This window comes from Danio rerio, chromosome 5 (assembly GCF_052040795.2).
Source record: "Danio rerio strain M-AB ecotype USA chromosome 5, GRCz13ab, whole genome shotgun sequence".
NCBI classification, from domain to species: domain Eukaryota; kingdom Metazoa; phylum Chordata; class Actinopteri; order Cypriniformes; family Danionidae; genus Danio; species Danio rerio.
Window position 1 is genome coordinate 73424783 of NC_141025.1, and position 23300 is coordinate 73448082.

The following is a 23300-nucleotide window of genomic DNA, read 5'->3' on the forward strand; positions in this document are numbered from 1 at the left end:
TCCAGATTCAAATACAGACACATTTTCAGTTTTAAAATGACTGCATCTTATTTTCAACTCCGTATTCCAGCCTTTCGTAAGACCCGAGACCAAGTTCTGGCCCACCATTTCAAGGATCGACGACATCTATGGAGACCAGCACCTGGTCTGCACATGTCCACCAATGGACGTCTACGAGTCTCCATATGAAGAAAGAGCTTCCTCATGACCAAAATGAACCATCAATATATGATCATCGGTACGTTTCCATTCGCAAACCATGCACAAATAGCTGGCCTGTCCTCCTCTGTTACTCTACTAAATCCAAATCTGATTCAGATACTGTAATCGACCTGTATAGGGGGGAGGGCGGTTCGTCGTTTTTTTGTTGTTTTTATATTTTTATTCGCTGTATAAAAAATATTTGGGTGTTTTTGGTCTGTATGTAGGCTTAACTTACTGGCACTGTTCTCAAACGTTAACCCTAATTTGAAAGATGTAATGTACGTTTTCTAATTATTTAAGAAATAGAGCCTGTTTGTAGCCATTTAATAAATATTTTAAAGAACTCCTGCTTACATCATTTGACTCCTGAATCTGATGCATGTCTGTTTTTTTACACAATACAGTCATTCTAATGTGAAATGGAGTTGAGCTGCGTTTCGTACTGCTCGTCGCTTCTCTTCTTCCATAAATTTCCAGCCACTATTCCTAACAACAAAAGCAGTCCGAGGTTTCGGTTTGAGGCGAATTTTTTCCAGCAGTCCTCGGGTCTGTTGATGTCCACAGAGTAGATCTGTTGAGTGCAGAAAAGAGAGATGTGAAGCAAGGTTATAAAGCACAGTATCACTTCAAAATACTCGCGTGAATATTATTCATAATCAAAATTTGTGTCTCGTATAGAGATGTAAATGTATAAACATTTGAAGAGTTCAGATGCAAAACCCTCTAAAAATCCATCAGACCTCTTTTCTTGTAAACAAGCATTTTCTGTCAGGCTCCTCTGATTAAATTCAGAAGTTTCACTTTAATAGTTAATGATAAGGTTATTAGCTGGTGAATAAAATAGCTAGTCACTTTAGACAATTCTTTGGTTTCTCATCATCATCATTTTCTTGTCGGCTTAGTCCCTTTATTAATCCGGGGTCGCCACAGCAGAATGAACCGCCAACTTATCCAGCAAGTTTTTATGCAGCTGATGCCCTTCTAGCCGCAACCCATCTCTGTGAAACATCCACACACACATTTACACACTACGGACAATTTAGCCTACCCAATTCACCTTTACCGCATGTCTTTGGACTGTGGGGGAAACCGGAGCACCCGGAGGAAACCAACGCCAAGGCAGGGAGAACATGCAAACTCCACACAGAAACACCAACTGAGCCGAGGTTCGAACCAGCGACCTTCTTGCTGTTAGGCGACAGCACTACCTACTGCGCCACTGCCTCGCTCCTTTGGTTTCTCACAAGCTAAATTTTTATTATGCGTCAACCAGCTAAATCCACTTTTTTTTTTTTTTTTTTTGCAAAAACCTCTAAATCCACCTATCGGGACAGGACAGTGTAATTGGTTGAAAATAACTAAAGATGCAATTATGCATTCATTGCACTTTTTCCCCTCCCTAGACTTCCATTCAACATTTTTTTTTTTTTTGGATTATTTAAAACGGCAGCTAAAGACTCAATCGTGACTACGTAGTTTACGAGGTATGCGTTTTTCCTTCTCAAAACTAGTACACTCATACCTTCAGGCTGTGGGGCAAGCACGTGAGCTGGCAAGTAGCATGCGTCTTCTCACCTGATGAGCTAAATGAAGAGCCACCGCAGACACTGCACAATAATAAGGTGCAGTCTGGTCAGCATTAACTCCAGCCAGAAGCAGTCCAGACAGCATGGCCCCGGTGAAGCCGCTCAGCCAGAGTTTAGTGTTCTCCTGAAACCGCAGGGCCGTTGACTTCACTCCCACTTTCAGATCATCGTCTTTGTCCTGCTCAAGAACAGAAGGTTTTGTTTCTTAATTGTTCGAGTGTTAACGTCTAAAATGTATTCAGGTGATAAGCAGGCCTGGTACAATAATCAATATATCGACATTGTGTAATAGTTTGACCTAAATTTTTGCCATTTCAATATATACACTCACCGGCCAGTTTATTAGGTACACCTGTCCAACTGCTCGTTAACGCAAATTTCTAATCAGCCAATCACATGGCAGCAACTCAATGCATTTAGGCATGTAGACATGGTCAAGACGATCTGCTGCTGTTCAAACCGAGCATCAAAATGGGGAAGTCAGGCTGGTCTGAATATTTCAGAAAATGCTAATCTACTGAGATTTTCACACACAACCATCTCTAGGGTTTACAAAGATTTACAGAGATTGGTTTCCTGATCATGACAATGAGGTCACTGTTCTCAAATGGCCTTCACAGTCACCGGATCTCAATCCAATAGAGCACCTTTGGGATGTGGTGGAACGGGAGATTCGCATTATGGATGCCATCATGTCAATATGGAGCAAAATCTCTAGTATTTTCAGTACCTTGTTAAATCTAAGCCACAAAAGATAAAGGCAGTTCTGAAGACAAAAGGGGTCCAACCTGAAACTAGTAATGTGTACCTAATAAAGTGGCCGGTGAGTGTATTTACAAATTCGCAAATAATGTTAAAGCCATTTACATTCTACCTTACCGGTGTCGAAGTTTATATATGGACATTTCCCTAATAGGACATTTTAATAGTATATACAATAAGACATTTAGCTTTTTAATATCAAATTATAGAATCTAAATATGATAAGTATTTTAAAGGGTTTTTGGCTATTTGCATTATTATACTGTTATATAATCATTATATAATCAGTGGCATAAAAGATCTCAAAATGACAATATTATTGCTTATCGCAACAGTTTCTGTGACAACATATCGCACAACAAAAACTCCTTTTTCCTAGTGATAAGCTCCAAAAATTTCAGAATAAAAGTTGAATAAATGCATCATAAATATGACCAACAATATATGTTAAACAATGAAGAAAACTTGACATGAGAAATAAATAAATAAGTACAACAACTTGGTCATTTTTTGATTTGAAGTTATAGAAAAGATTTTATTTTTATACTAGTGTTTATTTCATAAAATTCCTCCCATTCCTTTTGCCATTGAAGTAAACTAAAGGTGTGTTTTTAAAAAAAAAAAACACAGTCCCAAAACAGACTTGCAGCCAGTAAGCGGTAAGGTGGATGACTAGGAACTATAACAGGCAGCGAGCACTGGAACATTCACCCGCTCTTCACTTATCGATAAATGCTCATTTTATAAAGACATGGTGAGGGAAAATGTAATGTAATGCGGTGCTTCTTGTACAATCTGAGGCCCACTTTATGTCAGATATCACTCAGTCAGCGGAGATCGCTGATTTTTAAAGAAAACAGACCTTAAACGTGCCGATTCTGTAATGGTATACAGTTCACCGGTAACGCCTCCAGGTTACTGGCAAATTAAAAGTCCTTTAGCATACATCCGCATATATCCTATTGGTGGCCTGAGGTATTATCTTTCTCCAGGCCGCCATTGATAGCAGGGATATTAAAAAGGGGCGGGTACTGTTCGGTTATGGGTGTGTTTATTTGATGCTATTAAATATCAATGAAGATGAAATAAATGACACCTTTAAAGGATAGTACACCCAAATAAATGTATACTATTTACTCACTCTCAAAATAGTTTCAAAGTTTTGAGTTTCTTTTTGTTTTAAACACAAAAGAAAATATTTTGAAAAATGTTGGAAACTGGAAACCATTCACAGTCATTGTAGGAAAAACAAAATTGTACAGAAGTCAATGGCTACCATTTCCAAAATTCTTCAAAACAAGAAACTCAAACCGGTTTGTGATGGGTGAGTAAATCATGACTGTGTTTTCAGTTTTGCGTGAACTATCCCTTTAAGAAGTACTTTGCAATCGCTTATTTCCAATTTAAGTGATTCCTTGGCAGCTTTATGCTTGTTTTGAGTCGGTCCAACGTGAACTGAAATCCAGCAGAAGTTGATATACATTTTTTTTTATATATAACAACAATTATGGGGTCAAGAAAAAAGTTGCTAGATTCTAACTAATATAGTCAGATTGTGTACCTGATGGGCATAGATTGTGTCATAAATCAGCGTCCACATGACCCCAGACACATAGAGAGGCAAACACACAGACCAGTCACATGATCCCTTTACTGCAGACCAACCCAGAAGAGCTCCCCAGTTAAACGTCAGACCTACAGGAGGAGGAACACAGTGTTCAGATCGAGAAATAGTTTCACTTTAACAAATCTGTGTAAATATAAGGGTTGAAGAACTGGTTTTAGAAATATTTAGCACACTAATGGTAGCGCACCTAAAATAAACTGAGGCCAGTATGTGATTCTCTTCATCAGAGGATACGTGACCACCAGCGACAAAGAGGCGGCTCCGAGAGCGATGCTAGAGAGAGAGAGAGAGATGGGAAATGGTGGATTAAAAGGATTTAGAGCAGGGATCACCAAACTTGTTCCCAGAGGGCCTGCGGATTTTAGCTCCAACCCTAATCAAACATGCCTGAACCAAAAAATAGTTCCCATATGATGTTTAACAGAGCAAGGAAATTTTCACAGTATGTCTGATAATATTTTTTCTTCTGGAGAAAGTCTTATTTGTTTTATTTCGGCTAGAATAAAAGCAGTTTTAAATTTAAACGCCATTTAGGGAAAAATTATTAGCCCCTTTAAGCAATATTATTATTCGATTAGTCTACAGAACAAACCATCATTATACAATAACTTGCCTAATTACCCTAGCCTGCCCAGTTAACCTAATTAACCTAGTTAAGCCTTTAAATGTCACTTTAAGCTGTATAGAAGTGTCTTAAAAATATCTAGTAAAATATTATTTACTGTCATCATGACAAAGATAAAATAAATCAGTTATTAGAAATGATTGGTTAAAACTATTACATTTACAAATGTTGGGGAAAAAAAACTTCTCAGTTAAACAGAAATTGGGGAAAAAAATAATAAACGGGGGGCTAATAATTCTGACTTCAACTGAATGTACAAATATGTAATGTGCAAAAAGGCGTTTTGAGAGGTGTTTTAACAGTTCAGAGCCACTGTACAAGGGAAAAGCTAAATAGAGATGGTATTACTTGAGAAAATGCGGCATAAATTCATCCCATTTGGCGTTTTAGATACTTTAGAAAACGTTTAAAAGACTTTGAAGGAATAAACAATGTGAAAAAAGCTCTGTAATAGTGCAATGTACAAGTTTGATCCACACATGTGTGAGGCAGGCAGTTCTGTACAATTATGTAATCTATCCACTTAAAGATACGGGCCTAATTTTGACATCGGACTGATAATGATAACATTACAAATAGCATTTATCGGCTGATAACACCGATATATTGTTCATCTCTACTATGTATAATTCCAATAAACATACTTATAAAAAAAAACATTTACTTATTTACTTTTTTTTTTTTTTACCAGAATACACAGAAGTTAGCTTATTTTCAGACACAGCATAATATCACTATGCCACAATGGGAGTATAGTTCCTTGCCATGTCGCCCTATAAAAAAACTATTCAGCAGGTAGAAATGTTGCAGGTCGAAAGGTCGAAAAAAATATTGTATAAAAAGAAGCACCTGTAGTAGTTGAGGCTGAGTAGGACCCCCAGCGCTAAACTGAGCTGTCCTCCGAGGAAAACCAGAGCTTGAAACCGCGTGATGTCCCCTGACGCAATGGGCCGAGTGGCAGTCCGTGACACCTGCAGGAAAAACAGCAGATGATCAGATTCCAGCAGCTGCCAAAAACACATCCTGACCCTGCTAACAATCCAACCGTGATGATCAATGGTCAAACATTCAGCCTAAGATAAAACAACATACCCACATCCTTGAATGCCAACTTCCTTCTACAAATCGCAGTATTAGCACTTTAATATTAGCAAATGTCCTTGTCTTGTAGGTTAAAAGTTTTTAATAAGTTTTAAAGAGTTAGTTCATGCAAAACTGTTCCGTTATTATTTACTCACCCTTCATTTCTCAAACCTGAGTCTCAAAAATAAGTTCTTTTGAAAAATATTGGATACCTTTAACTAGGGATGTAACAATATAGTAAATACCGTCATACCGCAATAGTAATTTTTTCAATATTACCGTAGGCGCATGACTCAATAAAATTATATTTCTGAGAAAAGTTTGCTTAGACGAATAAAGCGAACGGGAGGTAGCGGAAACTACAATTCCCATCAGCCTAGGCGTGGCCATCATCCTTTGCGGTCTGTTGTCACTACAGATCCAGTAATGCGGAAATGGAGTGTGTTGCTAGTAGCGGGGAAGAAAAAGAGCTGGAAGTGATCGAACCTAAAGCGGGTTTTAAATCAGATGTGGAAGCATTTCGGTTTCTTTCTAAAAAGATACGAAAAAGGAAAAAAGTTGACAGACAAATTAAAAAAGAGTATGCAGGCTCTGCCAGACTGTGGTGAAATATAAGTCGGGAATACGACTAAAAACAGTCATGGGGACTGCAGAACACAACACACTTGTTAGATTGATGCAGACATTGACTTGTACCGCAAAGAGACCTCTATCTCACTCATGGCTTATCCTCTCAAGTGGTGGAAAGACAATGCACAACATTACCCACTGCTGTCAACCTTGGCTAAATCATATATCTCTGTCCCAGAAACCTCAGTCCCAAATGAGAGGGTTTTTTTCTGTTGCAGGGGACATGCCCAGAGATCCCAGCTTTTACCAGATTATAGTTATATGATAATTTTGCTTAAAAACCCATCTCTATGTAAGTGAGTGAGTGATTAAATGTTGAATGTGATGAGTTTTCAACAATACTAAATTGAAACTTTTTTTTTTTATATGGTTTAATAGTTTTTTGTTATTAAAATTAAAAAATTGAAGTTCCTGTTTCAAAGCTTACAGATAGATGGCTAATTTGTATGTCACTGATATGTTCAGTGCTAAGGTAAATAAACACTTTTGGCACTTTTTTCGAGTCTTTTCATTAGTTTTGTTTTTGCTGTAAATTATTTAATAAATAACGTACCGTGCCATTCATACCGAGGTATTATAATACCGTGAAATTCTGATACCGTTACATACCTACCTTTAACCATTGACTCCCATAGTATTCCTTTTTTTCCAACTATAACAGTTACTAGTTTTCAACATTTTTCAAAATATCTTCTTTTGCGTTTTAGAATGCACATTGCTTTTGTTTGTCAAATCTTTAGGCCTTTTCTGTCTGATTTTTTGTTGTGTTGAACTACCCGTGTATGTGTGTGAGATTCAGTTTGTCTCTGTAACATTGTAAATTGGAGTCAGGCCACAATGAAATGTAATTTAATTAAATTGAAGATTAAATTTAGACCACTAGTGACACATTTTTTATATAACTGTATAAACATCTACTTTAAATGACATTTTAGTAGGAGTAGGAGTCAAAGTAGGAGTCAATGTATGAGCTGTAATGTTGTGCTTAGATAACAATTTTACACTCTTGTTTTGATGCTTTGAAAACCCAGATGTAAAGGACATCTGAGCCCTTTACTCGTACCTTCTTGTCAAAATCTTTATCCCACATGTCATTGATAGTGCATCCAGCTCCTCTCATCAGCAAAGCTCCGACACCGAACAGTGTAAGCATGCGCAGATCGGGAAGACATCCCGGGTCTGCAGCCAAGCCGATACTCCACGTACATGGCAGATACAGCAGCCACGTTCCTGCAAAAACAATGTATAATGTATATTGTTGGCTGGGCCGTTCTACAGCTTGATTTTCTTTCTCTGAAAGCATTTGAGTCTCTTGGCTGTGTCTTAAATCCTTGTCTTGCTGAAATGTCCACTCTGGTTTCATCTTCATCATCTGATAATGTAGATGTTGAACGGAAGCAGCTGATATTAACTTACACTGAGTAAGGGCAGAGGGTTGCTGAAGAACTACTAAGAGATTTCAGCTGCTGTCTGGACTTTCCATGCCTTTCTACACCTTCCTTTCTTCATGTGTTCAATACTTTTTCCCTTTGTTATTTTATTACTTTTTGTAAACTTTGTGGGGAGTCAACGGATCGTTCCAGAACCGAACAAGCCACAGACCATGTTATCCTTAAAAGATTGGTTGGTGCCTACGAGTCTGAGATTGATTTCATTTTCAAAGCAATCCACAGGCACCCAGCAAAAGGCAAATCCACAGGGTACCTAGCGAGTCAACATCACAGTTGCGTGTTAATTAACTTTACACCCTAAAACAATAAGAGGCTCTACAATCAAAAACCCACCAAACCGGTTTTTGAGAAGTACCTTTTGGTTCGCTTGTCCTTTGGCGTCTGCAAGGAATACACATTCTCAGGCAGACACAGAAGCGATCAGAAACGCTTCCAAAGTTTAATGGACATTTAAGTAAAACAGTTTATTTGAGTAATGTATGTTTACTTTATGTTTCTGTAGGTTTTTGTGTGTACATGTTCCATGTGTTTAACAAAACTGTTATAGATACTTCTTGAGCAATAGCCCTCAGTGACAAATGAAATCTACAGAATGTTTGTGAAATACTTTGTTTGGTATCGATTGAAAGCTAGGAACATTTTAAATGCATTGGTTTATATGAAGAAACCATACTATGAAAAGTGTTGACGTTATAAGACTTTATTTTAACCACTATGCTATCAAAGCAGCACCCACACCAGGTGTCAACCCGGCCTCCTAGAGGGCAGAATTGGGGTGTGACTCCACCCCGCACCTTATCTGATTGGACAAGCATTGTGTAGACCCAGCCTCTACCAAAGCCTATAAAACTTTGAACAAAGGAATTTCATCGTCGTCTTTTGCCGGTCATCTTTGCCATTCGTCACCGCCGTCGCTGCCCGGACGTCGCTCTTCTCGTGCTGTGGCCGTTACATCGCCTCGCCGGAAGCCTCGTTACATCACGGAGCAGACCGCAACCTTCACTTGCTGCCGGCTCGACCCCCGATATGCTTGTGCAACCGCTTCAACAACAAGCCATCGGGTCAACACATCCAAACTCTGAAACTCATCCTAACTACAGGAACCCAGGAAGGACTTCGAACGCCGCCTTGTCCAACATCCGTATCCCTAGCAACCGACTAAGGAAACCCCTCTTCACCGACAAGGGAATTCCATCACGTCACTGAAGTTGCTACGCTGACCAATCAGCTTCGCCGGGATTTCCCTTTGGACCAGTCGAGGAAACCAAATTACATCAGAACGCAAGTAGCACAAACAAGGTTTCTATCCATTGCTGACTCTGGTGTGAATTATGTTTAAGTAGTAAAGAATAGCGAAATTCTCTGCTTTTATGGTTTCTCTCAGGTTGCAATGCTAAGAACTTAGCAAAGGCTAGAAGTTAAATCCACTCAGTCAAAACTCTCCTCAAACTGCTTGTGCGTGTGTGTATGTATGTGCGTTTGTTTGTTTTACGTAGATTAGTACTTTGTGTTATAGAGTAGCAATAAACTTTTGTTTCGTTTTAAGATCCGTGTTGGTGTGTTGTGTGCTTTATAAGTTAATGCCTCAGCTTCAGATACTGCTACCTTGCTTATTAAATAATTAGATACTGTTTTTATATTGTTATTGTTGGCCACGTAATAATATAATACAGAATTGCTTTACACTAAACGTTCTATTTGCTGGACAAATACTAAAGTTAAGTGTAAGCTTTAAATAATTCTATGTGAATCATGTTCGAATCTTTGATTCGAATCCCCAAAGTTTAAACATGATTTAAACCAAAGAGCTGATTCTTACATAGTGGTGGAGAATAATTCTGGCAAGCAGATCTAACTTTTAAAGCACAAAACCCAGAAATCACGTTGTTAATCTTTTCTATTTTTGTCCGGAAAGAATAGATTAGAGGGAACAAAAGTTTGCTACTGCACAATTTCATTGTGGTACCATTTGTTTTATTGCTTGACTGCATTTAGTGTTGTTAAGAAAGTAAAACTTCATTTAAGTTGTCCGCCGAGACAAACTGTAAGCCGCTCTAAAGCGCATGTAGAGAAAGACAAAGCGTATTCCTTTGTGCTTATCTCATAACGATATATAAGGCCTTCACAGTATGATTTCGTACGCCGCGATTCCCGGATGGAAACTCAGCTGTGTTTTCTCCTGGTAACCGATTTAGCATAGCTAACTAAATTCTTGTTGCCCTGTAATTTGCTAATACTTAGTAAATTATTTAAAACGCGGAGCTCAGAGAGAGCTGCCTAGCGTAGTTTATAGGAGAAGTTTTGAAATTGATCAATTGAAATTGTGGTTTGAATCCACGGATGTGTTTGCAGTCTAAACAGACTTAACACAGAGTGCTGAGATCCCCCATATCTCTGTCACGATTTGTATTAATCTCAGAAATCCTGTTGATTAATTTTGTCTCACTTTCATAAGTTGAGAATCATTCAGTACTGTTAAGATATAAAATCTAACTAGTGCTTTTTGCTTGAACAGTGTGAGATGCGCCGCCATCTCAAGTGATACTGTGAAATTTGCTATTATTCCACTTTGTGGTCGTTGCCATAGCAGCAACCTTGGTCCGGAAGTACAGAGAGACTTGCCGGAATTACATTCAAGCGCGCATGTGCAGTACGCCAGCGCCAGCTTGAATTGTAAACAAAGAGCATAGCGTGAAGCTAAGCTAAACTAACGCTAACGCGTTTGCATTGAAGTCTATGCATTTCCAGTAGCAGCGAAGGCTAATAGATAGCACGTAGCATTTAGTGGTCTTAAATGCATTGTATGGCTGATGTTTGAAATAACTCTTGCATCTCAGTTATTTCTCTTTACTCACCTTGGAAAAGTTAACAAACGCAAAGTAAATCAAAGTGTGCACAATCTAACTGCTGAGTTTAATCACTACTGTTTTATTTTATTTTTGTTTTTCCTGCTGTACCTGGCCTGTTGAATTTAATCAGTTTGAACTCACATAAGCTGTTGGTTTTATTAGTGATGAATTATAGTTTTGTTTTCATGACTATAAATTAATGCTCTCTGACCTGTACAAGTATAAATACTTTTTCCATTCATCAACATCTAGGAACACCCATTTCCTATAATTGTTGATTTATACGGATAAGACTCACTGATTAAATAAATTATAATTGTTTAATTTAATGATAAACTGCATTAAATGTTACTCTAACCAACTTCATTGTTTTGAAATTTTAATTTCATTAATGGTTCATTTATGCATGGCTCTATCATTTTAATAACAATTATTAATAAAATTTAGTCATAAGTGTTCTTATCAATTTTAAAGATAACTTATAAAAGTTATTACAACGTTTCAGATTTAAAGTTAAGTTCAATTCAAAATTGAATTTAGTCTATTAAATTTAGTTTATTTTAAGCCTGCTAACAGACAGTGCTCCCCCTGCTGCTTCATTGATGCAATTGGACAGTGCAGCCCAGTGAGCTGTAATGGTACCAACATAAGCCATCATTGAGCCTAGTCGTAGAGCAGTAGCCCTCCAATTAGCCAACTTCAAAAGGAAAATTCTGATTTTTCTAATACGTAGACTAAGTGGTTACTATATAACACAATAAAACCAACCCTTCTTGAGTATCAACTCAACAGTGCCATTGTTTTGACATCCTTAATTACACCTAATGCTAAGAGAAAACTAACTCCTTTGTTATCTCTTTCAACTAACTACCTTCTTTTAACTACACTATTAATGCTGGTTTAAGGATTGTGCTTGTGAGAGTCAAAAAGCAGAGAATTTTAGAAACATTTAATAGATGTTTGGGACACTTGAACACTTTTAATTGTTAAAATTGTCTGATCTCACCCCTCCTTTCTCACTCATCAGGTCACCAAGAAGATAGGCGTTGTTAGATCTAATTCTAAACACGCATCCAGAAACAATTTATTTGGTGTACGGAGTCAATCCTATTCAGAAGCCAATACTGTTATTGTTGTCCTACTTTCTGTCACTTCAGAAGAAAGTTTAACAGCAACCACAGTCCTGGTGTTTAGAAATCTTATTCTTTTATTTAACAAAAGCTAAAGGAACCCTCTCTCCAGGAAAGTGGAAACTACAGATTTTCACCCTACTCCTTAGTCTCCTTATCACTTTTGTTTTCTTTGTTCTCTCACTGTGTCTGTGCTACTGACTCTTTTCACAGAGACTACCAGTTAGACACGCGTACCCACCAGAGGGCCACAGTTCCAGAGAACCACAATTCACTCAACATTAGAACACACTTAACATTGCACATTAACATTTCTCCTTTTCTGTTTGCATTGTTCTACCTTGTTTTTTTTTTTTTCTCCTCTCTATCTCTCTTCAAGGTCTGTGTCAGTTAAAATCCTAAGTCCTCCCCCCGCCGCAAAAGATGGCTCACTCCAAAGATCCAGTTGGCCACTGGAAGGACCTGGAAACGTGGCTGAGCGTTGTAACATGCAGTCTCCTCCCTAAAGCTGCCGAAACACTGCAGCCCCTGACACAAAACCAATTGGATGAGAACATAGACAGCATCATGAAGCAAGACCCAAGTCAAAGCTTCAACCACAAGGAGCTGGCCAAAATCACTGGTACTTTGAGTCACACACTCATAGCCACCCTCAAGTTGAGTGACAGACACGCCTCCCAACTCCAACACAAGCTGACACGCCTGCAAGCCCGCACCGAGCAGCTAGAGCTAGAGGCTCAGGAACGTCTGGAACAACCAAGTGAGGTGGATGAAGGTACCAAAGAGGAGATCGACAAACTACAAGAAGCTCTAACAGCCATCACAGAACAAAGAGAACAAGCCAGAGCAGACCACGCTGACGTCGCTAACAAGCTAGATTACGCTGAACAACTACTGAAGGAAGCGAAGGTGGACTTAAGAGACAAGAAGGCCAGAATCAAAGCCCTTGAAACTCACCTGAGCGAAGCAAGACATGAGATCGACAGACTAATGCAGGAAGTAGATGACATCAAAGAGGAGTCCGCCAGTGAACTCAGGCATGCCTATGCACTGCGCTATGAACCTCCAAAGACAAGATGTGCACCAGCCTCGCCCGTGCCAAGCAGGACAGGATCCCCTGTCCCTGAGCTCTCACCTATTGAAAGAGGTGAGAAACCATGCCGAAGATCTTCGCCAACACCTTCTGAAGAGCCTTACTTTACCCCACAGCGACGAGAGCCTGTGATAGCCAGTCACAGATCGTCATACAGTCTGGACCTTAAAGACCTTGACAAGCTGGCCAGAAACATTGGCAAGTTTACTCCAAGTGTGTCAGGTGGTTTGGAGGTCCACGCTTATTTGCAAGACATTGATTTCCATCTGGAAATGAGACCCAATGTCTCTGATAAAGAAAGACTGTATTTGCTTCGAGCCACATCCAGCACTGAGGTGCGCAGCTTCCTGGACCGACAACCAGCTCGGGTAAAGAACGATTACCGCTTGCTCCAAGAAGCCCTCATCAGAGAGTTTGCAAACCCTGAATCAGATCAAGGACTGTTAAGTGCTCTGGAGACAAAACAAGCTCGCAATGAGTCCCCACATGCTTACTACAACCGACTCAGGCAAGCCTTTTTCGGAACTCGCAACGAACCGAATATGGAGGAAGACCTGAACTTTAAGATTCTCTTCCTGAGAAACCTCCATCCTGCAGTAAGCCAACATCTCGGAGTACTCGCATGCCCACGAACAATGAGCATCCAGCAATTGCGAGATTTGACACAGAAAGCACACGACAAACAAAAGATGGTGTTAGAGAAAAACACTAAAACTGCAACAGTTCTTGCCTTTAACACCCAGAATCCAGAACTGGCACTAGAGGGTGCCCAACGCCCAAACAGCGTGAGACCACCATCCCCAGCGTGGAATGCGTCTTCGTCCAATAGACAACGGAACTCCTACGATGACACAAGACCTAAACAAAGGAACAGTCACTGGGATGGACCGCGTGGACAACGACGCTCACCTGAACACCACCAGGAAAGAAACCAATGGGGGTCAAACAAAAGCTGGTCACCATCTAAGGGAAGACATCAAAACCCTGAATCATCAAGTCCAAGGAGTCAACGAAGGTACTCCAAAAACTTCCACCCTGACAACGCTCAGAATCAATCCCAGCAAGAGGAAAATGCCCCACCGGGATTTGACCCTCAAGAACTGGTAAAATTGATGATGAAAGAGTTTCTCAAATGCATAGAAGAGGACAGGAAACGGGAAAAGGAAAAAGCAGATTCAGCCTGACTAGTCGCCGAGCTAAGAAGCAACAACCACCTGAACCAACAAACACTTGCAGGTGAAAACCCTCAGGTTTCTAAAAGTGCCGTTCTGGTCGTCTGCCACTCCTCCGACAAACCTCAGTTCAGTCCTGAAACCCTTCCTGACCCATGCCATACTCCGGTACCTCCATTTCTAGATGAACATTTGACTGCTCCATCATCATTGAACAACAAATGGGGGAGGACCACAACTTGACACAGATCAACTGTTCTACCCTCTTCACACTAACATAACCTTTGACATTCTAGGGAAACACCTAGTTAAACACAACACTAATACTTTCTCCTCTACAGCACTGCTAGAACAACCTCTAGTAGAGAGGATCCACTTCACATTTGCAACACTGTTTTGCTGGTTTTTAACCTACCTTGTTTTGTTGCATCACTATGCCTCTTGATTTCCTTCTTTCTCTCTCTCTCCCTAACTGATTTGCAGTTCCAGTCCCCTCTACAGGGAACTCCTGCAAATTCATGCACAGGGCCTAAAAAAAATAGGATTGACTCCTTCTCCCAAATTAGTGTCAATTGCTGCAGAATTATTGCTCATTTAAGTTGAAGCTAGCGCCACTACATACTCGCAATGAAGTAAACTAGCTAAATAACTAAATTTGAATTATTTCAGGCAATGTAACACTACACCTTGTGTTCTTAACCCGAACAATTTAAGCTAAAACCTGCACCAGAACTCAGTCTATGGAATGGAAATGTGGTTTGTGTCTTGTGTGTCTGTTCTCTCTCTACCTATGCCTCTTGTTCCAGTGTCTGCCGATGTTCATGCCAGGAACATCACCATCCAAATGGGGGATGTGGGGAGTCAACGGATCGTTCCAGAACCGAACAAGCCACAGACCATGTTATCCTTAAAAGATTGGTTGGTGCCTACGAGTCTGAGATTGATTTCATTTTCAAAGCAATCCACAGGCACCCAGCAAAAGGCAAATCCACAGGGTACCTAGCGAGTCAACATCACAGTTGCGTGTTAATTAACTTTACACCCTAAAACAATAAGAGGCTCTACAATCAAAAACCCACCAAACCGGTTTTTGAGAAGTACCTTTTGGTTCGCTTGTCCTTTGGCGTCTGCAAGGAATACACATTCTCAGGCAGACACAGAAGCGATCAGAAACGCTTCCAAAGTTTAATGGACATTTAAGTAAAACAGTTTATTTGAGTAATGTATGTTTACTTTATGTTTCTGTAGGTTTTTGTGTGTACATGTTCCATGTGTTTAACAAAACTGTTATAGATACTTCTTGAGCAATAGCCCTCAGTGACAAATGAAATCTACAGAATGTTTGTGAAATACTTTGTTTGGTATCGATTGAAAGCTAGGAACATTTTAAATGCATTGGTTTATATGAAGAAACCATACTATGAAAAGTGTTGACGTTATAAGACTTTATTTTAACCACTATGCTATCAAAGCAGCACCCACACCAGGTGTCAACCCGGCCTCCTAGAGGGCAGAATTGGGGTGTGACTCCACCCCGCACCTTATCTGATTGGACAAGCATTGTGTAGACCCAGCCTCTACCAAAGCCTATAAAACTTTGAACAAAGGAATTTCATCGTCGTCTTTTGCCGGTCATCTTTGCCATTCGTCACCGCCGTCGCTGCCCGGACGTCGCTCTTCTCGTGCTGTGGCCGTTACATCGCCTCGCCGGAAGCCTCGTTACATCACGGAGCAGACCGCAACCTTCACTTGCTGCCGGCTCGACCCCCGATCTGCTTGTGCAACCGCTTCAACAACAAGCCATCGGGTCAACACATCCAAACTCTGAAACTCATCCTAACTACAGGAACCCAGGAAGGACTTCGAACGCCGCCTTGTCCAACATCCGTATCCCTAGCAACCGACTAAGGAAACCCCTCTTCACCGACAAGGGAATTCCATCACGTCACTGAAGTTGCTACGCTGACCAATCAGCTTCGCCGGGATTTCCCTTTGGACCAGTCGAGGAAACCAAATTACATCAGAACGCAAGTAGCACAAACAAGGTTTCTATCCATTGCTGACTCTGGTGTGAATTATGTTTAAGTAGTAAAGAATAGCGAAATTCTCTGCTTTTATGGTTTCTCTCAGGTTGCAATGCTAAGAACTTAGCAAAGGCTAGAAGTTAAATCCACTCAGTCAAAACTCTCCTCAAACTGCTTGTGCGTGTGTGTATGTATGTGCGTTTGTTTGTTTTACGTAGATTAGTACTTTGTGTTATAGAGTAGCAATAAACTTTTGTTTCGTTTTAAGATCCGTGTTGGTGTGTTGTGTGCTTTATAAGTTAATGCCTCAGCTTCAGATACTGCTACCTTGCTTATTAAATAATTAGATACTGTTTTTATATTGTTATTGTTGGCCACGTAATAATATAATACAGAATTGCTTTACACTAAACGTTCTATTTGCTGGACAAATACTAAAGTTAAGTGTAAGCTTTAAATAATTCTATGTGAATCATGTTCGAATCTTTGATTCGAATCCCCAAAGTTTAAACATGATTTAAACCAAAGAGCTGATTCTTACAACTTATTAGATTTGTTTTCTTTGCATTAGGCTCCGGCGGTAATATGGTGTATGGCGGGATCTAAAAATAGCAACGGTGTCAATTTCAATACCGTTATACCATCATAAAAAACAATGCACTTAATCAGGAGACAAGTATTAAATAATAAATATTATTTATTTAAAGACTACAAATGCGTATGCGTGATTTTTATCATGGGACAGTGTGGAGGAGAGAGAGAGGTGTGGTGAGGTAAGGCGAGTCGCGCACCAAGTGACCTGCAGTTTGGCAGTATTTCCGGTTTCGACCAAACAAGAAGGGAGACGTGGTAAATAAGAACTAGAGGTCTGCATTCCCACTGCTGTACCGCGGGAGCAGTGGGACCCAACCAGATTTCTTGCGGTGCGGGAATACATTTTCGAATAAAGCGCGGGAGCGGTTGGTAACTCTGGTGTAATTTGAAAGGGAGCGGGCGCGTGGTCTAACTAGAGAGTACGCTTGGTGCTCTTCTTTGTGTGCGTGTGTTCGCGCATGAATGAGAGAGAGCGTCCCGCAAAGATCTCTAATACGAACAAGTTGTAGTTGTAGAAGTAGGTTGTGTGGTGTCGTGGCAGAGAGATCGGTTAACAGATTTTGTTCAGGTCACAGTTTTGATTTAGCTGAACAATCCTGTAAAATACTTTGTAAATATTGTATAATTTATTTTTCTTTATTGTTATTTTGTCGAGCGAAGCAGTGGCGCAGTAGGTAGTGCTGTCGCCTCACAGCAAGAAGGTCGCTGGTTCGAGCCTTGGCTCAGTTGACGTTTCTGTGTGGAGTTTGCATGTTCTCCCTGCATTCGCGTAGGTTTCCTCCGGGTGCTCCGGTTTCCCCCACAGTCCAAAAACATGCGGTACAGGTGAATCGGGTAGGCTAAATTGTCTGTAGTGTATGAGTGTGTGTGTGTGTGTGGATGTTTCCCAGAAATGGGTTGTGGCTGGAAGGGCATCCGCTGCGTAAAAACTTGCTGCATAAGTAGTTGGTAGTTCATTCCGCTGTGGCGACCCCGGATTGAAGCCTGATTTATACTTCTGCGTCAAGTGACCGGCGTAACCCACGGTGCATCCAACGCGCGTGGCTGTGCATTTATACTTCTGCGCGCTGTCTCTGTTGGTCTGCATTAACACTTCCGAAACGCTAGTTGGCAGTGAGGTGTAAATGTTCCTCTGTGTCGAGTTTCTTCGCTGCTTTTTTGCTTTTCCTGAACACTTCGGGATGTACAAGTGGCTCAAACTCGCTCATTTTGAGGCAGGAACCGGCGAACGTGCAACAACTTTAACTATGAGGTAAACACAAAACAAAACTTTCCATCCGGAGCTCCTTCACGGGACTCCACACTTGTAAACAATCGCTCCATCAGGCTTGCACCATTCACGCGGCTCTCGATCCCGCCCAGACTCGTCAGCGCTACCAAGCCGACCAATCACAGAGCTTACACTACGCGTCGTTGCGATGTGTAGTTACATTTTTTGAGAGGTGCACGTCAGCGACGGCCACGGCGAAGGGCTATGCGTCAATGCCGTAGCATACACCGGCGTTTGACGCAGAAGTATAAATCAGCCTTAATAAAGGGACCAAGCCGACAAGAAAATGAATGAATGCTATTTTGTCACTTTTACCTTTTTGCTGGATTTTTTTTTCCTCACTGTGTCAAATCACTCTTCACTTTCAGCAGCGGCTTCTGTGACACTTTTTGCCTCCATCCGCCCGGCCTGGTTTATACTTCTGCGTCAAGTGACCGGCGTAACTCACGGCGCAGGCAACGCGCGCAGCTGTGCATTTATACTTCTGCGCGCTGTCTCTGTTGGTCTGCATTAACACTTCCGAAACGCTAGTTGGCAGTGAGGTGTAAATGTTGCTCTGTGTCGAGTTTCTTCGCTTCTGTTTTAGTTTTCCTGAACACTTCCTGGTTGTACAAGTGACTCAAACTCGCTCATTTCGAGGAAGGAACCGGCGGACGTGCAACAACTTTAACTATGAGGTAAACACAAAACAAAACTTTCCATCAGGAGCTCCTTCACGGGACTCCACACTTGTAAACAATCGCTCGCGCCATTCACGCGGCTCTCGGTCCCGCCCAGACTCGTCAGTGCTACCAAGCCGACCAATCGCAGAGCTTATGCTACGCGTTGTTGCGACGTGTAGTTACATTTTTTGAGAGGTGCACGTCAGTGACGTCGATGGCCACGGCGAAGGGCTATGCGTCAGCGCCGTAGCATACGCCGGCGTTTGACGCAGAAGTATAAATCAGCCTTCAATCGTAACAGTCGTAACGTGAATGAACCCAAGGTCGCATATACGGTATTCAGTTTCTGAATGGTTTAGGCACAAGCCAACAGTTTGGTGACTCTCTCTGAGCCTTACATCGTAGTTTTTTTTATTATGCACAGTAATACCGAATACCGAGGTAAAATAGGGAGGAGGTTTGACGGTATCAAAATTTGCATACCGCCCAGCCTACTTTGCATATATGAATTTCTTTGGTTGTTACCAACAACACCTTTAGAAATGAGTCAATGTATAATTCGCACCCTGCACATATTGTTTATTGTGGGCCACATACTTAATATGTTTGACACCTGTGTGTGCTAAAGCATCCTGGACAGAAGAGTGTGAAATACAGAAAGCTCACCTATGGGTTTGTCCAGTCTCATTAATCTGAGGTATGGCTGAACAGACGCCGGAGCTGCGTTTACAATCCCAGCAGGCGTGAGGCTGAAAAAGCGTCTTCCATAACAGTGACCCGCCACTAAGGGAGTCCGTGATCTACATTTGTGCTCATCAGATTTGTTGAAGCAGGATCCGGGCCGACAGAAGGCCGCTGTGATGTTTTCTTGGCGTCTTGTGAGCGCTGAAAAGCGGGCAGAGCAGATCTGTGGCCTCAGTGTCAGCAGTCTGCTGGACATCATCCTGATATTTGGGCCTTCAGCACGACTGCGAAGTAGCAAACCGCTTCATTGTCTGCTCGCGTTCATGTGCAAATGAGGGACCTCTTCAGGAACAATGAACCTGACCAATGCCAACAGCAGAAACACAATACAAGCCATTCAATGCAGATTACTGACGAGTCATCAAGCTGAGTGAATGAGGAGTTTTCTTATAATACTGCATTCTAGTGTAAACGGAGGTAAAGTTGGTTTTATATTTGCACGTTTAATTTAATTATATTCACATTTAATTTTTGGTTTTAAGAAGATTTGAAGAATATAATTTTTTTTTTGCTCCACTGCACCTATTATGGCTATTATTATGCACTATTTTAGCATATTACTGTCTGTTTAAAAGCCATATTGTTATACATACATATGTAAATATGGACGGATGGATGGATGAATGGATGAGTCCTTCAGGCTTGTTTGAAACCTAAAGGTAAGTGTGTGGTGGCTAAACAGTGCAGGGCTGTGGCCCTCCAGGAACTGACTTTGACACCCCTGTTGTAGACAAATTAAAGTTGAATGAATCGTATTTATAATGTCTTGCCAAGTCAACTCATGTTTACAATCCCTTTGTATCAAGGCACATTGATCAATTTGAATGAACTTTTTCAGAATATTATATTAAATATATATTTTACGAATTTATTCATTGAAAATTTAGATTGTAGTTTACTCTGATTCCTCGGTTTATGACTCCTTGAAACCACTATGGGAACGGGACCTAGGAGTTTTGTTTGACCCTGAAGATTGGTCAAAGATCTGTGATGGTATCTTTCCAAGATGTACCTCAATTTTCATACATAAACAAAATTTTAAGTTTTTTCACAGAATTTATTTTACACCTGTTCGTCTGCATAAAATTTTTAAGTTTTAAGTGCAAAACTTGCAAGGGCACATTTTTTTTCATGTATTGTGCTCCTATGTTTACATCCAACCATTTTGGAGAGGGGTTCACTCTGCAATACAGGAGATCATTGAGAAACGTTTTATTTTCTCCCCCTCACTTTTGTTGTTGAATGACATTCCAGAAGACCTTTTTGACTCAGAGCTCAAACCTCTGTTCACAACCCTGACATTTCTGGCTAAGAAATGTATATTATTAAAATGGTCTACTTCTCAAACTCCAACTATTTCCATGTGGATTTCTCAGCTGTCAGCCTTTCTTCCTTTGGAAAAACTAACTTTAAACTCAACCACAAGCAGGACAAATTCAGGAGACTTTGGAAATCTCTCCAATCCTTTCTACATAAACTTTGAAACTTTTATTTTAAAAAGTTCTGGCTTCTCCTGTTTTGTTTTGACTATTTTATTTATTTTTTGTTATTTCTCTATTTTAAACTTACATTTATAAAAGTTTATTTGATTTGCAGCGCTTGGGGATGGTTTGTTTGTTTGTCTATTTGTCTTTGTTGTTTGTAATATTTGAAAATCTTTAATAAATAAATAAATGTTTAGATTATTATCTTTAATTTGTATTATACTACTTATAGTATTTATTATTTTACATTATTTATTTTTCCTATGCTTTTTCCACGGATCTCAATTTCTACACTTAAGTAATTTACTTCTTGTTATTTGCGTGAATAAGTGTTTTTCTAATACCGTTAGCAAGTACACTTTAGTATAATAAATACAATTGTAAGGCTTCAAACACTCCTTTTCTGTTGCTTTTAACATTTATTATTGAAACAATATTATGAAACTGATAGATCATGCAAATATGCTAAAAGCAGCGTCGCTAAAATGTATTTTTTTTAAAGCCAATACATTACAAATATCGCACAGTTTTCTTTGTTGAAACCTTTATAAATCATATATTTGTATTTGTCATGTTTAACTTACAGCACCGTGACATATTTTGAAGTCCTTCATATAGTGTGCGCCGGTGTCTGGTTCCCCTGAAACATTTGTTTTCTGTATGGTTCCGGTGTCATTTGGTGGTGTATTCTAAAGCAGGTGTCTGTGACAATGACTGTAAAAAATATGGACGACGCGACAGCCCTTTTTCCCATTGAACGCCTTGAGGGCAAAACGCCTGCTTGACGGGTACAAACTGTCGCAAAAGACTGCTGAAATTGGAGCCAGACATGCGCAGAAGGATTGTCTGATGGAGCCAGAGGAGGAGCCGCGAAAATGAGCAGAGTCGAGCTTCCAATCAAACGCTTTATGTAAAATCAACTACGCCCCCCGAACTTCTCAGCATGCGTTTGCTGTCATATCAACACAAGTGGATGTAATAACTTTAACAAATATGAGGGTTTCATATATTCAATCGCGCCAGCTCCGGGCCGCAGCGCATAACTTACTCGCGGCGTCGCGGGCTGATTCCGGCTCGCATGCGGCAGCGCCTGCTCGTTTGGCCGCCGCATCTGGCTCGAGTGACTCGGGCTGGAATTGGGTAGTGAGTCCAGGCATCCGGAGTAGGTCCAGCAGAGGTAACATTAGTCAGTCTGAGCTCTAAGAGATAAGTCTCCGGCAGGCGAGAATCTAGCCGGAACTGTGTTTTGCTATCTGGGTGGCTAGGCGTGTATCAGCAAACTAATAAAGCCCGAAAAAAGCCCTGAACTTAGCGAATAAACAGTGTTCCACCAGGATCATGTATGTCAGAAACTATAGTTTACTGCTGAACTCATTTTGTCATGGTAAAATAACACAGAAATCGAATAATAACACTTCAGTCTACTTCAGTCTCCTGCCGAAGCTCAGACGCGCTGCTTTGAGAAACTGTCAATCACAGCTGTCAATCACGATGACACGCCCAGCATTAAATTACTGCTAAAAACAAACTGTTTACAAAAATGAAGATCTGCACCTATTTCAGCACAATAACCAGTGCCTTAATCGACCAGAACTATCTTTCGGGACATTTTATTGCAAGTGTAATATTTTTTTTTATTTGGGCTCAAGTCTCCTTCATTAACACGGAGGAGGCGGGCTTTATGACTTGTACTGCAGCCAGCCCCCAGGGGGCGATCTAACGGCCGAAACCTTCACTCAAACGTAGGCTTGCGGCACACTTGGGTCTGTGATAGTGGCTACAGATAATACTGGAAGAGCCTCGGCTGGGTCAGTTGGCATTTCTGTGTAGAGTTTGCATGTTCTCCCTGCGTTCGCGTTGGTTTCCTCCGGGTGCTCTGGTTTCACCCACAGTCCAAAGGAGCTGGAAGGGCATCAACCCAGTAATATCCAGCTGCAGGCAGGCCCGCAGAACCACACACGTTTTAGGCACACACAATCAAGGCAAACCATACATGGTTAAGACGGATGTAATGGTATAACGTCTTCTTGGAAAAATTGTACACAATAGACAATAGTGTTTACTTTACTTTATTTCACAAACATTGTGATCGAGACGGGCGAATGGGGAGCGTTGATTCCGATCGCCATTCAATATAAGTTAATAGAGTGAACAGTTTTCTATCAGTCATTCATAGATGATCAGTCATTATTATCCGACAGAGTGATTTTAGCAAATGCTCGTTTGCTGGCCTTGCTAAACGATCTAAATTTGACGGGTTTAATTTATACAATGGATTCATTTATAATGAAAGAAATAATAGCAAGTTAA

General features: G+C 40.6%; 4 protein-coding genes across 9 annotated transcripts in view; 2 read left to right on the top strand and 2 right to left on the bottom strand.

The window, feature by feature from the left end:
• gldc (glycine dehydrogenase (decarboxylating)) overlaps positions 1–547 on the top strand; it is a 32235-nt gene extending 31688 nt beyond the window's left edge. For both annotated transcript variants that reach the window (XM_087251255.1, NM_199554.1), the window contains 1 exon segment: positions 71–547. In XM_087251255.1, the coding sequence (XP_087107381.1) occupies positions 71–208 (138 nt within the window). In that variant the 3' untranslated portion in view covers positions 209–547.
• The window catches only part of hip1rb (huntingtin interacting protein 1 related b), a 346918-nt gene that overhangs the window by 111491 nt on the left and 212127 nt on the right, over positions 1–23300 (bottom strand). The window lies entirely within an intron of this gene.
• coq2 (coenzyme Q2 4-hydroxybenzoate polyprenyltransferase) lies at positions 512–21613 on the bottom strand. 3 transcript variants are annotated; one of them, XR_015489837.1, is made up of 8 exons: positions 21575–21613; positions 19429–19805; positions 7581–7747; positions 5654–5775; positions 4367–4452; positions 2665–4247; positions 1780–2116; positions 512–775 (listed from the first exon to the last, which is right to left on the bottom strand). XR_015489837.1 is itself a non-coding variant. In XM_087250920.1 (8 exons), exons 2-8 carry the CDS (start codon positions 19703–19705, stop codon positions 614–616), a joined length of 1137 nt encoding a protein of 378 aa, XP_087107046.1. In that variant the 5' UTR covers positions 19706–20227; positions 21575–21613; the 3' UTR covers positions 512–613.
• LOC147844500 (uncharacterized) lies at positions 8843–16503 on the top strand. Of its 3 annotated transcripts, none has more exons than XM_087254553.1 (2): positions 8843–11370; positions 11496–16503. In XM_087254553.1, exon 2 carries the CDS (start codon positions 12371–12373, stop codon positions 14222–14224), a length of 1854 nt encoding a protein of 617 aa, XP_087110679.1. In that variant the 5' UTR covers positions 8843–11370; positions 11496–12370; the 3' UTR covers positions 14225–16503. The 3 variants fall into 3 exon arrangements, with proteins under 3 accessions (XP_087110679.1, XP_087110680.1, XP_087110681.1); XM_087254554.1 differs by having other exon boundaries at positions 8843–9267; positions 11845–16503; XM_087254555.1 differs by having other exon boundaries at positions 8843–9267; positions 12327–16503.